General features: G+C 42.7%; 1 protein-coding gene across 1 annotated transcript in view; it reads right to left on the minus strand.

Moving 5' to 3' along the window:
• Nucleotides 1-367: 367 nt before the first annotated feature.
• The window catches only part of trip4 (thyroid hormone receptor interactor 4), a 40,679-nt gene continuing 23,517 nt past the window's right edge, over nt 368-17,529 (minus strand). Inside the window, exons 12-13 of the mRNA XM_003227485.4 lie at nt 13,594-13,696; nt 368-1,094 (exon numbers count right to left, since the gene is read on the minus strand). Of these exons, the coding sequence (XP_003227533.1) occupies nt 1,027-1,094; nt 13,594-13,696 (171 nt within the window). The 3' untranslated portion in view covers nt 368-1,026. The remainder of the gene's footprint in view (nt 1,095-13,593; nt 13,697-17,529) is intronic.

Below are 17,529 nucleotides of genomic sequence, written 5' to 3' on the forward strand. Positions count from 1 at the left end.
ATGGATCCCAAACAAAAAAAGACCAGCCACCTGGTGTGCTATACATGCACACATGTTTACAATACAAGGAGCCCCTGTGGCATGGTGTGTTAAAGTGCTGAGCTGCTGAACTTGTGGACCGAAAGGTTGCAGGTTTGAATCCGGGGAGCGGAGTGAGCACCCGCTGTTAGCCCTAGCTTCTGCCAACCTAGCAGTTCAAAAACATGCAAATGTGAGTAGATCAATAGGTACTGCTCTGGTGGGAAGGTAACGGCGCTCCATGCAGTCATGCCGGCTACAAGACCTTGGAGGTGTCAACGGACAACGCCGGCTCTTCAGCTTAGAAATGGAGATGAGCACCAACCCCAAGAGTCGGACACGACTGGACTTAATGTCAGGGGAAAACCTTTACTTTACAATACAAAACAAAAATGATATAAGATTACATGTCAACTACAATTCTCAGCCACTTGCTTGGAAACAACCAAAGGACGAGAAACAGATTGGGCTCTCAGCCCTGAGTATAAAAGGTCAGATAATGACTTCTGGCCAATGTTTCAGGTACTTAAGACACATCTTCTTCCAAACCAGATGCTGCAAGGACCTATCTATCCCAATGCTGTAGGATGACTTCTCAAGAGCCACCAGCCAGCAAAGAACAAGGCCAGGCAGAAAGAGAGTTAAGTGATGTTTGGCTTTAAATGCAGAGATTTGACACAAATCTCCTTCCAGAGCCTGTTCCACGTGGTCACTTCAAAAACACCCCTAGGCTTGACCTAAAACTAGTCAAGAGGGAAGAAATGTTAGCCCATAGTTTCCCTTTGGTTGAAGACCCCTTACATACAACATCCTTTGGTCACAGACTCAGCATGTATTTATTTTTCTTGGTGATAGAAAACAAGTTCTCCTTTGTGCATCTTCATCATGGCTGTCTGTTCTCTCTGTGGCACCTGCAGCACTTCTGATGTTCCTGAAGTCTCAGGTGCCGGGTTGGGAGCCATTCCTTCTGCTGTTTGGGGCGCTGGTGTGTGGTTCGTGGCCTGCAGCTCACATGGAGACCTTCTGCCTCATTAACCCCTTCTTCGCTCCCTGATGGATCTTTGAATCCAGTTTCCCTGTTGCAAAAAAGAAAAGGAAAGAAGGGTTTCAGGAGTGTGGGGAGAGGGAGTCTCAAGAGTGCTTATTTTGAAAGGTTATTTGCAATGTAAATCAGCTGTAGGCAACAAGATCTCCCTCCAGATACTGTGTTGCTGTCACATTCAATTTTCCTGCTTGAGGAACCAGGCATTTCCAAAAACTCCTCCGTGTTGCTATGACATGGGGAGCTGTGAAGCACTCGGTGGGAAGGAAAGAAAAGACATCCAGGGAAGCCGTGGAAGGAATCTATGGTGGAAGCTAACCTTTGCAGCTGTCAAAAGTGACAATGAGAAAAGCAAACAGGAGGAGAGCAAGACTCAGATAAAAGAGAGAAACAGTTGTGTTGTCGAAGGATTCCACAGCCGGGATCACAGGGTTGTTGTATGTCTTTTGGGCTGTGTGGCCATGTTCCAGAAGTATTCTCTCCTGACGTTTTGCCCACATCTATGGCAGGCATCCTCAGAGGTTGTGAGGTATGGATAAACTAAGTAAGGAAAGGAAAGAATATATATCTGCAGGAGTTCACCGGATACCATGCAGCTGTGGACAAGTCTACATAGGGACCATCAAACGCAGTGCCCAAACAAGAGTCAAAGAACATGAAAGGCACTGCAGTCTAATTCAACCAGAGAAATCAGCCATAGCAGAGCACTTGATGAACCAGACTGGACACAGGATATTATTTGAGAACACAGAAATGCTTGACCACTCTGACAACTATCATGTCAGACTACACAGAGAAGCCATTGAAGTCCACAAGCATGTGGACAACTTCAACAGAAAGGAAAAAACCATGAAAATGAACAAAATCTGGCTACCAGTATTAAAAAACTCTAAAATCAAAACAGTAGATGGGAACCAACACTCTGAGGGCAGAGGACAGCTAATGACTGAACAAAGGATGCCCCCAGGCAAGAGACAAAACCTTTCCAATGCTAATTAGGGTGATTAACTGAAACATTAATGCTGGCTTCCCAGTGACAAAGGACTCTTGCCACACCCTGGACTCTCCACAGATATTCTTTCCTTTCCTTACTTAGTTTATCCATACCTCATAACCTCTGAGGATGCCTGCCATAGATGTGGGTGAAACGACAGGAGAGAATACTTCTGGAACATAGCCACACAGCCCGAAAGACATACAACAACCCAGAGAAACAGTTGTCTGCCATTGTGAAAGACAGAAATGAGCTAATGGAGAGCCCTTAGAAGACAGGCAGTTTAACAGGGGCCAAGAGCAGACACAGCTAAACAGCAGAGCATCCTGCAAATAGGGAAGACTTCCCACAGCACCAAGGGTTCAACCGCCAGTTAGCAAGGTCAAAGTGAGTACCAGGATGTCGAGTGCAAGGAAAGTTCTGCGAACCTGAAGCTCTAGGTCAAAACAGCATCCCTTTTCTGCCTTTTCTCTCTCTGCAAGCACCTTTCACTCCCCACTTCCTTCTACCCACTCAGTTTGTGGTCATGTTTTTATGAAGGCACCAGATTATGTGCAAGCTCTGCAGATACTCAACATCTCTTCATCAGGGAAGCTAGTGTAACATCAGAGGAAAGGAGGACGGGCTTGTTCTTTAAGCCATCAGAGGAAAGGAGGATTTGATCTTTAAGCCATCAGAGGGAAGGAGGACAGATTTGATCTGCAAACCATCTCACCTGCATGTTGCAGTTCCTGAGAAGTAATTCAGAGGGAGTGTCTGCAGACTCACAGATCGATCTTATCAGGTCACCTGAAGGTACAGGTATGAGGTTTCAAAAGCTAGGCTCACTCTTGGACTTGGTGGGAGGGAGCAAGGCAATAAAATATGATTCACCGCCATTACCTGGTCATTTGTGTTGGCTGGTGAAAATAGGAGCATGGCTCTGGTCTCTTTAATGGTGTAAAAGAGGGAATTTCAGCAGGAGCCTCCAGTAGCCTAGGGAATAAAATCCTTGTGACTTGAAGGTTGGGTTGCTGACCTGAAGGCTACCATGTTTGAATCTCACCCGGGGAGAGTGCAGATGAGCTCCCTCTATCAGCTCCAGCTCCATGCGGGGACATGAGAGAAGCCTCCCACAAGGATGGTAAAACATCAAAACATCCGGGCGTCCCCTGGGCAACGTCCTTGCAGACAGCCAATTCTCTCACTCCAGAAGCAACTCCGGTTGCTCCTGACATGAAAAAAGCAGGTAATATACTCCCACTATTAGCCCCAGCTTCTGCCAATCTTAACAGTTCAAAACATGCAAATGTGAGTAGATTAATAGGTACAGCTCCAGTGGGAAGTAACAGCGCTCCATTCAGTCATGCCACTGGCCACATGACCTTGGAGGTGTCTACGGACAAAGCCGGCTCTTTGGCTTAGAGATGGAGATGAGCACCAACCCCCAGAGTCGGACATGACTGGACTTAATGTCAGGGGAAAACCTTCACCTTTTTACTGCTTGAGTGAAAAGCAATTCTACCTGAAATTCTCTCCTCTCCACACACCATTAGAAACAAAACTACACACAAAATGCTTCCAAATGCCAGTTTGAATAAAAGGCTCTTTTATGTGAAGGTAAAGGCGAGCAGAGGAGGGCTGAGCTTAGCTTTCTGAGGAAGGGAATTCCACAGCCCTAGAGCAGCCATTGAGAAGTGTCCTCACCAGGCAGGAGTGGGACAGCATTGGGATGTGTGAAAATCCTTCCCAAAGGGTCTCAAGGCCTCTTTAATTCACCCAAAGCAGCAGCTGCCCTTGGCCCACCGAGCCCTGCTCTAGACAGGGACATTTGTCAGGAGGAGTCTGCTGGCACTGATCTCTGCACTTACAGGGCACCAGCTGACATGAGACATCCCATCCATAATAAGCAGCGGTAATTCATTAGCCCCATCCTCAGTCTTGAGAGACGTTCACACTCCGTACAAGCCAAGCCAGCTGTATCTGAACACTAACAACGTTCAGAGCACCACACATATGAAGACATACTCCCAGTCCTTAGCATTTTGATACTAAGAAAGGTTCTTGAAGAAGCACAGTGGAATAAAACAAGTCAATCCTTTTCCTTTGGAGGAGCACTTGCCATATTGTTATTGCTCATTCCTCATGTATCAGACTGACTGATAAAGTTCTGGTCCACAAGAATAATATCCTCCAGCTCTGCTCATACCAAAGCAGACTGTTGGGTTCCTCTGCCACAAAGTGGGGAAAGTGTGGCCTATAAGCTGCAGCTACTGCAGTCCAGGTACCTGTGTGACACCTTTTCACCAAAAATGAAGAGCCAATAAACCCAAATATAGCCTGGCCAAAATGTATTCAATCCACTGATTAAAAAATTAGTGTTCTATAGAAAAAGCTATTTTAAAAATACATTCCAAGGTAAAATACAAAAGTAATTCCAAGGTCTATGTAACAAGTCAAAACGAAAGTACCTTCAAAGTACAGAAGTCAAAAGTCACTCCAAAATATATCCCACTGTCAGAATATTATTTGATGCAGCAATAAACTAAGTCCAGCACTGAGAATAAAGCCAGGGTCCCCAACAAAGTAAATAAAGAACTATCCAAACAAGATTCACCGATCACAAACAGAAAAACATGACATGAAACCAAGGCAAAAATCTCCCACCATAAAGCTCAAGGAAAAGGTGACTTTCTCCTGAAATTACAAAGTTGCACTCACACTGAGCCACCAAAAGAAGATTGGTAAAAAATCTATTTTTTTCCCATGGAGACACTAACTGTGTGACACCTGGAACCCCTCTGTTTATTTTTCAAACACTGAGAAAACCATAATTGCCTCTGCTTGGCACTATCTTGTCATAATTGAAGCTGCTGAGTTATAGGCAACAACCAGGTGTCTTCCACTTCCTTCTCAGGGTCAGGGAAAGTCTCTGGCAGAGATTCATGTGAAACATTCTTACTAAGAGCAGATCTGTCTGATGGGCAATTCCCATCATCTAGGGAAGAACGACTTTCTTCCTGAGGCACTACAGAAGTAGTGGGCTGCAATTCAGGAGCTCAAGGCCCCATCAAAGGGTCCCCGCTCCTCCTCCTCAGATCAGACCTCAACAGCACCATCTCAACATCTGTTGTTGTTTTTTTTAGGGCCCCAGAACCTCCTACCATCCTTCCATTTCAATTTTGATTTGAAAAATATTTTTGATAACTGCAAATGAATGAGAAACATGAGGTAAGCCATTCCTGTGTGACTAAAAGATCAAACCAGGATTCAAGCCATTTGTCATCTATGAGTTTAATGAATTATTCAGACATGGAGTCTGTTTCCAACATCCACACTGTTGGACAGATTTTTATACCAGTCCTTTAAAAAAAAAAACCTCATAGTCATTTCCCCACAGCTGCTCACATGCAGGAAATGGGAGTCCTTCCCAGCATGTGCCTTGTTCCCGTCCTTATCCCATCCTCTGCACCCGGCCACCCAATCTCGAAGGCTGCTCTCATTACTAAGATACATGAAATCACATTCGTAATGCATTTGGCCACGGGCCTAGTCATTGCTTCTCTCAAATGTAATCCCACGCGACACGTTCCCTCACAGCCTCAGTATGAGGGATAAATGTACTTTTGACAAGCAACAAACACTACGCCCACAAAGGCAGTGGAATACCACTCCAAACCTGTCTGGTTAAAGGGAGAAGCCATGGGGAATGAAGGAAGTAGAGAAGAGGCAAGGTTTCTGCAAAACTGCTTCAAAGAAAACAGATAAAAACCTGTTCCTGAGCCTCTGTACTATCTGACCTTTTGACAAAGATCTACCAGAAGTGAAGAAACATCAACACTTGTATATAGAGCAACTGGGGACAGAAGGAACCTTGCTGCCGTTCTCTTTGCACCTCTGTTTCTTAGATCAATGTAGCTTAAGATGCTTTTGCTCCCTGTCTAGATGTAGAAGTTACTTCCTTCTTTTCCCTGGAAGTCTTTAGTGCCTAATCTATATATATAAAAGAGTGATGGAATCCTGGCACTGAGCAAAACAACAAAACAAAACACCCCCCAATCTCGAAATTTCACAACACAATCCATCATCCACGCCTCGAGGTTGAAACCACAAAATATCATGTCATGAACCTCCACAGGGCCTAAAAAACCCCAAAAACCAGAGCTATTCAGTGCAATTCCAATGGGCCACAGCAACACGTGGCAGGGCACAGCTAGTTACTGTATATACTCGAGTATAAGCCAACCCGAATATAAGCAGAGGCACCTAATTTTGCCACAAAGAAAAAACTGGGAAAACATTGACTCCAGTATAAGCCGAGAGTGGTAAATTTCAGAAATAAAAATAGATACTGATAAAATTACGTTAATTGAGGCATCAGTAGGTTAAATGTTTTTGAATATTTACATCAAGCTCAAATTTAAGATAAGACTGTCCAACTCTGATCAAATTATTATTCTCATCTTCTCCAATGAAAATGTGCTTATGTATCCTTTTAAGAATAATAATACATGTAATAATAATAATGATAAATACAGGAAAATAATACAAGTAATAATAAGAGTAAAATAATAAATGCAATAAAAATAATAAGATCAGAGTGAAATAATAAATGTATTAATAATAATAAAATAGAGTAAAATAAATGTAATAGTAGCAACAATAATAGAGAAAAATAATAAATGTAATAATACCAATAATAATAGAGAAAAATAATAACTGTACCATATATTTTCGAGTATAAGCCAACCCAAATATAAGCCAACCAGGACCCTCACCAGAGTATAAGCTGAGGGGGGCTTTTTCAGTCTTAAAAAAAGGGCTGAAAAACTAGGCTTATACTCGAGTACAGTAGAGTCTCACTTATCCAACATAAACGGGTCGGCAGAATGTTGGATAAGCAAATATGTTGGATAATAAGGAGGGATTAAGGAACCCTATTAAACATCAAATTAGGTTATGATTTTATAAATTAAGCACCAAAACATCATGTTATACAACAGATTTGACAGAAAAAGTAATGCTCAGTAATGCTATGTAGTAATTACTCTATTTACGAATTTAGTACCAAAATATCATGATGTATTGAAAACATTACAGTATCATTTATTTGAGAACACAATGAGAGTTCTTTGCCTCAAGACACCTTTCACACAGACATGAAACTCAGCATTAGGGACTCTACCAAAGTTAAGCAACTTTGTTTTGTCTATCTACTCTTTTACATGAGACGTACAACCTGCAATAATAAAAGTAAGTTTTGACCCTTTTTGAAATACTATCCAGCCTGCATATTTTCTCTTCTGTTTCTTATCATAAACTCATATCTAGTACTGTCTACTCTGCTATAGATACCAGAATGGGGTTGAACTGTAGAGCCCCGAGGATCTCTCCTGACTTTTGAGATATTGCATCTGGATGCAGTTGTTATGGTCTCAATGTGGTGACTGAACTCTTTCCTCTTCTGCTTCGGCAGGGACACGGCACTCGACTGCTGTGATCAAAGCCTGGGGGAGGCTGAGTCCCTGCACCCCTGTCACTAGCTATTTCGCGACGGCCTGGAATGATCAACTTCGCCCTCCGCCCCTGCATGCAAACAGACTTGCTGCGGCCAGCAACTAGCCTTCCCGTGGCCTAACCCCACCAAGAGGGAACGTGGTGGGAGCAAGGCACTCTGGCAGCCTCCGGTGCAGGCAATCTCCTTCCAGTCTGTTAGGCCTGATCCCTCTTCAAGCAGGAAGCTGTCACTCTGGAAAGAACATGCTGTGACACACTTGGGAAGCGCTTGCACCGGCAGCAGGCACGCAAATTCTGCTTCAGAAAAGCACAAACAAAACACATACACAAAGGAAGAAAATGAACTTCCTTCTGTTGCTCTCTCAGTAAAGATTGGAATTACAGTAGAGTCTCACTTATCCAAGCTAAACGGGCCGGCAGAAGCTTGGATAAGCGAATATCTTGGATAATAAGGAGGGATTAAGGGAAAGCCTATTAAACATCAAATTAGGTTATGATTTTACAAATTAAGCACCAAAACATGCTTTACAACAAATGGATAAAAAAGCAGTTCAATATGCAGTAATGTTATGTAGTAATTACTGTATTTATGAATTTAGCACCAAAATATCACGATATATTGAAAACATTGACTACAAAAATGGCTTGGATAATCCAGAAACTTGGATAAGCAAGGCTTGGATAAGTGAGACTCTACTGTAGTACACAAAACTCTTGGGGAGCTGCCTGAAGCCCAGTATCTCAAAATACCGTGTTACCACTGAACTCTCATCATTACTGGTCTCTCCATTTAAAAAAAACACTAATAACAATGTTCTCCTTTCATTTTCCGCAATATTATAGGTGACAAGTGTGGAAAACTGAAATGGTGGCTTCCAGCTGCTCAGCATTCATTTAGGATACATCCACACTATGGATTTAATGCATGTCAACACCACTTTAACAGCCATGATTAATTGCCATGGAATCTAGAGAGCTGGAGTTTGGTGAGGCACCAGCACCCTTTGGCAGAAGAGGCAGGAGAGCTTATGAAATGACAACTCCCATGATTCCATAGCATTGAGCCATGGCAGTTAAAGTGGTTTCAAACTGCATTAATTCTACAGTGTAGATGGCACCCTTGGGAGCCTCCGGTGGCGCCGTGTATTAAAGCACTGAGCAGCTGAACTTGCGGTGGTTCGAATCCGGGGAGTGGAGTGAGTACCCGCTGTTAGCCCCAGCTTGTGCCAACCTAGCAGTTCGAAAACATGCAAATGTGAGTAGATCAATAGGTACTGTTCTGGTGGGAAGGTAATGGAGCTCCATGTAGTCATGCTGGCCACATGACCTTGAGGTGCCTATGGACAATGCCGGCTCTTTGGCTTAAAAAAGGAGATGAGTACCAACCCCCAGAGTCGGACACGATTGGACTTAATGTCAAGGGAAAACCTTTACCTTTACCTTAGATGGCACCCTTAGGTTAGGCATAGGGGAACCTTGGAACCTGGAAGCCAATGTTGCCCATGTGGGATTCCCCAGGTGGCCATGCCCTTCTCCATGACATCATCACTTGGGGGCTTCCCATGTCACTTCTTCTCACACCATTTTAGAAGTTGAAATCCCTACATTCAACCATGGAGGCCTACTGTGTGACCTTGAGCAAGCCACAGTTTTTCAATCTTAGAGGATGGCAAAAGGAAAATGCTTCAAAACAAATCTTCCCAGGGAAAGGCCATGATAGGTTTTCATTAGGGTTGCAATGGATAGGAAATGACTTGGAGACACACAACAGAACAGAAAGCTATGTTACCAAAGGTAAGAGTTTGCTGTGTTCCTATGGCTCTGCTGGTGACTGGAATTTGCCCCTTCTCTGAAATTGAAGGTTCTTGGACTGAAATAGGTTGCCACTGCCTGCCATTGCAGGCCATTAGAGCACAAAGGATTTAGGGAACTGTCCCCCCAAAAATGTCACTTTCCCCAGCTCTGCAGAACTCTCAATAATCTCTTCTGCTAATCCTTTCCAGTAAACTATGTTGTGGTTAAACTACTTGCCAGGTGTGTCCCTGTTCAGCATTGTATACCGCCACAGCTGCCAGATCTGCTCTAACAGCTAAAGAGGCCCATTTGTTTGGAGACAATGGCAAGGTACATGCCAGGAAACCATCCCACGTAAAGACACATTAATCTCTGTTTCAACCACAAACACAGGAGCATGAACAAGTTATTAAACCCAAGGACACACAAGGAGGAAATGGCAAACCCTGCAGTGATATAAAGGCAGTGTAACAATCAGTGGAAAACCAGAATTATCTTGTCACACTTTCCAGAACTCTACATCTATAGCCGTGATGGAGAGAAAAATGCAGGCTGTCATGGTTTTCCAACAAAATGAGGAAGAGCTCAAGTCATGTCCTGAGTCATAGGAGGCAACCACCTCTTACTCCCTTCAGGCCAAACTATACAACACTCCATTGTCACTCAAAGATTAGCTAAATACTAAGGATGCAAAGTTACCGGCTTTTTAAATATATAATAATCTTGGACAGATGCCCCAGTTGTAAGCCACCTTGAGTCTCATGTTGAGAAAGGCAGGGTTTAAAACAAATACAAAATGTTCTGCCTGCACATGCCCTATCCATGCCTCATCAAGTGCCATACTTGAGGATCTTATCTTGACTGGTTGAACAACAGTTTGTTGAGATTTCTGAACTAGCAAGATGTGGATTAAGAGCTGCTTTTAAACAAGGCACTTCCTTGAAGATGGACACTCAAAGGGAGAAAAGGAAGGAGAGTAACAAGGAGAGCCAAGGTTCATTCTCAACGCAATATATAAGAGTTTGTTACACTGAGACAAGTGCACTTCAACAGACATTTCTTCAATGTAGTTCACTCCACGCACAACAGTTTCCTAGTTATACTTTTCAATGTGTATGAAATTAATGTTTAGATACCCTCAGGTTTGAACAAATTCTACCAAGAAACCCCCAAGATAGGTTCCTCTTAGAGCTTCATACATCAGAAATGACCTGAAGATACACAACAACAACCCAATTGGACTGTCACAAGTGTTACGTGATCACTGTAATCAATATCACAGTTTTCTTAATGATTACTGCAAGAGAAGACCTTACTGAAGGAGGATAACTGGTAAAACACCTTTGGTTATGAGCATGCTAGAGAAATAATAATAACAGAAAAAACTCAGCTGCTATCAAGACATCAAGATCGAACTGCAAAGACTCTGGCAGAAACCAGTACAGGTGGTCCCGGTGGTGATTGGCACATTGGGTGCCGTGCCAAAAGATCTCAGCCGGCATTTGGAAACAATAGACATTGACAAAATCACGATCTGCCAGCTGCAAAAGGCCACCCGACTGGGATCTGCGCGCATCATCCGAAAATACATCACACAGTTCTAAACGCTTGGGAAGTGTTCGACTTGTGATTTTGTGATACGAAATCCAGCATATCTATCTTGTTTGCTATGTCATACTATGTCGTTGTGTCAATAATAATAATAATATCACACAGTCCTAAACACTTGGGAAGTGTTTGACTTGTAATTTTGTGGTACGAAATCCAGCATATCTATCTTGTTTGCTGCGTCATACTATGTCGTTGTGTCAATAATAATAATAATAATAATAATAATAATAATAATAATAATATCACACAGTCCTAAACACTTGGGAAGTGTTTGACTTGTGATTTTGTGGTACGAAATCCAGCATATCTATCTCGTTTGCTGCGTCATACTATGTCGTTGTGTCAATAATAATAGTAATAATAATAATAATAATATCACACAGTCCTAAACACTTGGGAAGTGTTTGACTTGTGATTTTGTGGTACGAAATCCAGCATATCTATCTTGTTTGCTGCGTCATACTATGTCGTTGTGTCAATAATAATAATAATAATAATAATAATAATATCACACAGTCCTAAACACTTGGGAAGTGTTTGACTTGTGATTTTGTGATCCGAAATCCAGCATATATATCTCGTTTGCTGTGACATACTATGTCTTTGTGTCAATAATAATAAACTTTATTTCTATTCCGTCCTATCTCCCCGAAGTGACTCAGGGCGGATTACAACAAATAGTGGCATACATTCAATGCAACAGATAAATATTGGCATAAAATCCCAACAAGACCCCACATATGAATACAGCATTAAAAACCTAACATCAAATTAAACCTAATATCAGTGAACTGAGTATAACATCAATAACCTAAACCAGTATAGTCAGACAGAATCAGACAAGTGTTATATAGGTAAAGGTAAAAGTTTCCCCTGATGCTAAGTCCAGTCGTGACCGACTCTGGGGTTGGTGCTCATCTCCATTTCTAAGCCAAAGAGCCGGCGTTGTCCATAGACACCTCCAAGGTCATGTGGCCAGCATGACTGCATGGAGCGCTGTTACCTTCCCGCCAGAGCAGTACCTATTGATCTACTCACATTTGCATGTTTTCGAATTGCTAGGTTGGCAGGAGCTGGAGCTAACAGCAGGCGCTCACTCCGCTCCCCGGATTTGAACCTAGGACCTTTCGGTCTGCAAGTTCAGCAGCTCAGCACTTTAACACACTGCGCCACCACCAGGGGAATAAAATCTACATAAATGTTAATAATATAGAAGTTAAGGTTTGTTGCATTTCTAGATTCTAGAATAGCTAAAAATCCATAGATGATGCAATCAGCACAGAATTGAGATATTCCTTCCTTAACTTCTCCAGTTCCCTTCCTAATATTAGCTCTCAATCTAAGCATAAACAGCTGAATAGCATAAAGTTTGGTCTATGTCTTTTCCCCCTAAAATAGATGTCCAACTGTGGAACTCCAAAAGTGATTGATCTGCAACTCCCATCATCCCTGGGCATCACAGCCAAAGGTGAGGATTCATGGGAGGTGCAGCCTAACCTATTCGGAAAGCCACAATTTCACACCTCTGCCTCAATCTGAGGTGCGATAAATGTGGTTCAGAACTTCCTCCGCAGTCTTTATTTTATTTACATGGGAGTCTAGGCCGAGCTGATAACATCACAGGTAGTTTGCAATTCTCGTAACGTCAGCAAAGACACGTAGACATGAACCCTCGAGCAAGCACTGCCTTCGTGAAAAGGAGAAGCTGACGAGGAAACAAATGCTGAAGATGCTTTTGCAGCAGAATGAATGCAAAAAGTTGAATAAACAGGTTGGAGTCATTAGAGCTCAGGAAAAGGGAGTTGCAAGCAAGATCAGACCTCACCATGGGCACATCATTAGAGATCAGCCAACATCCTCAGGCAGATACCTGTAACCTCGTTCAGGCTCCTTGCCGATGCATTTCCTTGAACTCCATTAGCATTGCTCTCTCTCTGTGTACAGGCCCGGGCTGTGGAGCAAGCTGGTGAGCAGCCAGCTGCAGCCAGCTGAGACCAATCACTCTGACCAAGAGGTCATGAGTTCGAGGCCAGCTCAGAGCTTGCGTTCGTCTTCTGTCTTTGTTCTATGTCAAGGCATTGAATGTTTGCCTTAGATGTGTAATGTGATCCGCCCTGAGTCCCCTTCGGGGTGAGAAGGGCGGAATATAAATACAGTAGAGTCTCACTTATCCAACATAAACGGGCCGGCCGAACACTGGATAAGCGAATATGTTGGATAATAAGGAGACATTAAGGAAAAGCCTATTAAACATCAAAATAGGTTATGATTTTACAAATTAAGCACCAAAACATCATGTTATACAACAAATTTGACAGAAAAAGTAGTTCATTACACATTAATGCTATGTAGTAATTACTGTATTTACGAATTTAGCACCAAAATATCACGATGTATTGAAAACATTGACTACAAAAATGTGTTGGATAATCCAGAACGTTGGATAAGTGAGACTCTACTGTATCCTAAAGTACACCATCATCCCAAGGTATTATGGAAAAACAAGATGAGGTTTCAAACTGCTTGCAGTGTCTGGGGAAGAGAGCTTAATAGTGCTGCAAAAAAAAAAAAAAAAGATCACCAGCAGGGATTCTGTCAGGAACCCTTTGAAAACTCGAGTAAAAAACTGCAAACTTACAGATCTTGTGTTTGCCTTTGATGGGAAACTTCACAGTCATCTCCTGGGGATTCGTGCAGATAAACACAAACGGAGAAGCGGACTCCTGGCTCAGCTGTGGATACTAAAAGGAAGGGGGAAAAAAAATAATAGAAAGCAACACCATCATAAACATGTCAGCAAACAGTGCAATGAATTAAAGAGCTGGAAATTGTTTTATCTACCCGTTATGCATATTACCGTAGATACGTCTGGAATAGCCACACAGCCATTTAGAATCAAACTGCAGGTAGCAGCCCATCTTTCTAAAGGGCTCTTGGGATCTTATATTCAGAGAATGGTTCCAGGTTTAAGTGGAACTGTCCTGCATACAGACAAAGCTGAACAAAATGTGGCTTTATATGTTAGCAAAGAGTTTCATGGAAAGAATCCCTCCGCAGCAGGAAGCAGCCAGGCTTTGAAGCATCAGGGCTATTCAATCAAGGTGGCCAATTGCAACATTCACACTTGCCTCAAACAGACAAGAGTTCTTTCTCCCACCCTGGACATTTCACACATATATAAACCCCACTTGCCTAGTTTCTAACAGACCTCACTACCTCTGAGGATGCCTGCCATAGATGTGGGTGAAACGTCAGGAGAGAATGTTTCTGGAACATGGCCAGACAGCCCGGAAAACTCACAGCAACCCAGTGATTCCGGCCATGAAAGCCTTCGACAGCACTATCATTGTATATATTTCAATCTCTCTTCTAGATTCAAACCGATAATCCTTCAACCATTCTCTTTATGATTTATTTATTTATTTGCAGTATTTATATTCTGCCCTTCTCACCCCGAAGGGGCCTCAGGGCGGACACAATGTACATATACATGCCAAACATTCAATACCATTAAACATACGACACACACAGACAGAGGCTATTTAACATTTTCCAGCTTCCGGCTTCATGAGAGTATGCTTGATTCCGGCCACAGGTGGAGCAGCTGCTTCATCATCCACTGTGATAACGAGTCCTTGATGGAGTACTTCCTCATTCTTCCGCACGGCACGCTGCTGGACATTTTTATGGTGACGTAAATTAGTTAAATTAGCCACCCCACATAAGCGGTCCCTAAATTTTCCTAATTGACAGATGAAACTGTCTTTTGTGTTGCTTAGATAAACAACGAGCTAGGCTATTTAATAGTCGGCCACTCAACCCGACCCGGGCTTTGAACTCATGACCTCTCGGCGAGTAGTGATTTATTGCAGCTGGCTGTTAACCAGCTGCACCACAGCCCGACACATGGATGATGTTATGAGGTGTTATATTCCTATAGAAAAAGGACTCTGCACTTGTGGACTGTGTACGAATGTGAAAGCAAATTTCTGTGAATTAATCCTGCTTGATCATCCTTCCATTAATTATGTTGTGTTGGTTTATCAAAGAGCACTTTCCTCAATTTTCAGAACCCATCCATACACTCTCTTTTTCTCAGTCATTGTCATACTATCCTAGCTGCTGCTCAGAATACAATTAATTCTTTCTCTAGCAACTGCTTCGCCAACAGAGAAGGGTGAACAGCGTGGTGCCGCAAACTGTTTGTTTTGTTCTTTGGGAAATGGCTTTGAAAATCACGGGGCACGATACACAGGCCTCTGATGATGTTCTTACAGTTCAGAGAGGCAGAAGTCCTCCAGGTAGACGAGTCTCCGGCTCTTTGGAGCTTTCAAGCGCTTTGAATGGTGTCAGGAAGGCCGCCGCAGGAAATATTAGCAGTTCGAACATCCCTCTGAGAGCGGCCTTCAGATCTCTGAAGGAGATGCAGAACAACAGCGCAGGAACAGAGAAGGAAGCGCTTTCAGCCGCTGCCTTTTTGTTTTTCACGCAGGGAAACGGGAAAGGGCTAGACTGTTAAGACAGGCATCACAGCTGCCTTTCCGCACAACATGTTGGGGAGAGAAAGAGAGAGGCAGCCCGTGGCCTAAAACAGGGAAGGACACTTTGATGTTCAAGCAAGCTCAAAGCACACCCGCTCTCTAAAGATTAAGTCAGAGAACCATTGCAGAGTGACAAAAATGCCCCAGAGAAAGAGACTGTTGACTGAAAGCAAGGAAAAAGTCCTCACCAACCAATGCAGCACTGATTCTGTAAGTCTTAACCAGTTGATGTTGGTGCCTGATCCATTTATATATATAAAAGGGTAATGAAATTTCGGCCTAGGACAAAACAACAAAACTACCCATCCCAGAAACACTAAACTTGGGAGTACAACCCCTCATCCAGGCCTCTACGTTCATACAACAAAAAGAAAAGAAAAATAAAGTCCTAATTAGAGAGAGAGGAATAATTCCTTTCATCCAACTGCTGCCAGTTAAAAGGCTAAGCTCCACCCACTTGGTCTCCTAGCAACCCACTCACCCCAGGGGACAGGCAGAGTTAGGCCTCACTTAGGCCTCTTCCACAGATTATCTAATTGGCACTAGATTATATGGCAGTGTAGACTCAAGGCCCTTCCACACAGCTATATAACCGATTTATAATCTTATATTATCTGCTTTGAACTGGATTATCTTGACTCCACACTGCCAGACAATCCACTTCAGTGTGCATTTTATACAGCTATGTAGAAGGGGGTTCATAGAAGGGGGCTTAATGTCAGGGGAAAACCTTTACCCTTTACCTTAACTACCACCAACTCCTCAATACTTTATTTCCTATACCACCATACTTCGCCATAGCAACGCGTGGCCGGGCACAGCTAGTCCATTTATAAAAGCCAAGGTCTCCAGAAACTCCCAACAGTGTAAGACTGCTATCCAGAGTAGATACTACTGGACCAGCTGGGCTAATAACCTGACTCATCTCTACGCCTAAGGCAACTTACAAAGTTCAAATACTCAGCTTTCTCTCTTTCACACACATATCCTTCTAAGATTTAATCAGGTACTGATAATAGACTTTCAAGTCCATTGCCACAGCCCCGAAGGCTAGAAACTTGCTTTATTAAGAAAGAAAAAAGGAAATTTGAGACTGCTTCAAGAGACTACATTTGGTATCCAGTATCCAAATTCCCTGTGAAACCAAAAAACAGGCACAACAAACCACATTCAGCGAGAGATCTGGCCTTAGTTTATCTCCTGGTTGAAATTTTTAGTTACACTTGACTTATTTGAAAGGTTGGGGTGCATTTCAAACTATCTACCACTCCCAAATTTCTCTTAAATAATAATAATAACAACAACAACAACAACAACAACAACAACATTACGATCTGCCAACTGCAAAAGGCCACCCTACTGGGATCTGAGCGCATCATCCGAAAATATATCACACAGTCCTAGACACTTGGGAAGTGTTCGACTTGTGATTTTGTGATACGAAATCCAGCATATCTATCTTGTTTGCTGTGACATAATAAAATAATAATAATAATAATAATTATTATTATTATTATTATTATTTCCTTGACAAAATTTAAGGAAAAGCTGATAAGGAGAAGACCTGGCTCTGGCTCACGAATGGGACCCTGAAGAAGGAGACAGAAGGCCTGATCCTTGCAGCCCAGGAGCAAGCCATCAGGACAAAGGCAATTCAGGCCAAGATCGAAAAATCAGCTGATGACCCAAAATGCAGACTGTGCAAGGAAGCCGACGAAACCATTGATCATATCCTCAGCTGCTGTAAGAAAATCGCACAGACAGACTACAAACAGAGGCACAATTACGTGGCCCAAATGATTCATTGGAACTTATGCCTCAAGTACCACCTCCCAGCAGTAAAGAATACGTAGTAATGTTATGTAGTAATTACTGTATTTACAAATTTAGCACCAAAATATCACAATGTATTGAAAACATTGACTACAAAAACATTGACTACTAAAAGTCAGACTGCGTTGGATAATCCAGAACGTTGGATAAGTGAATGTTGGATAAGTGAGAGTCTACTGTTTATATAGACGATCAATTTG

The sequence above is a fragment of the Anolis carolinensis genome, unplaced genomic scaffold (assembly GCF_035594765.1).
Source record: "Anolis carolinensis isolate JA03-04 unplaced genomic scaffold, rAnoCar3.1.pri scaffold_11, whole genome shotgun sequence".
In the NCBI taxonomy this organism is placed as follows: Eukaryota; Metazoa; Chordata; class Lepidosauria; order Squamata; family Dactyloidae; genus Anolis; species Anolis carolinensis.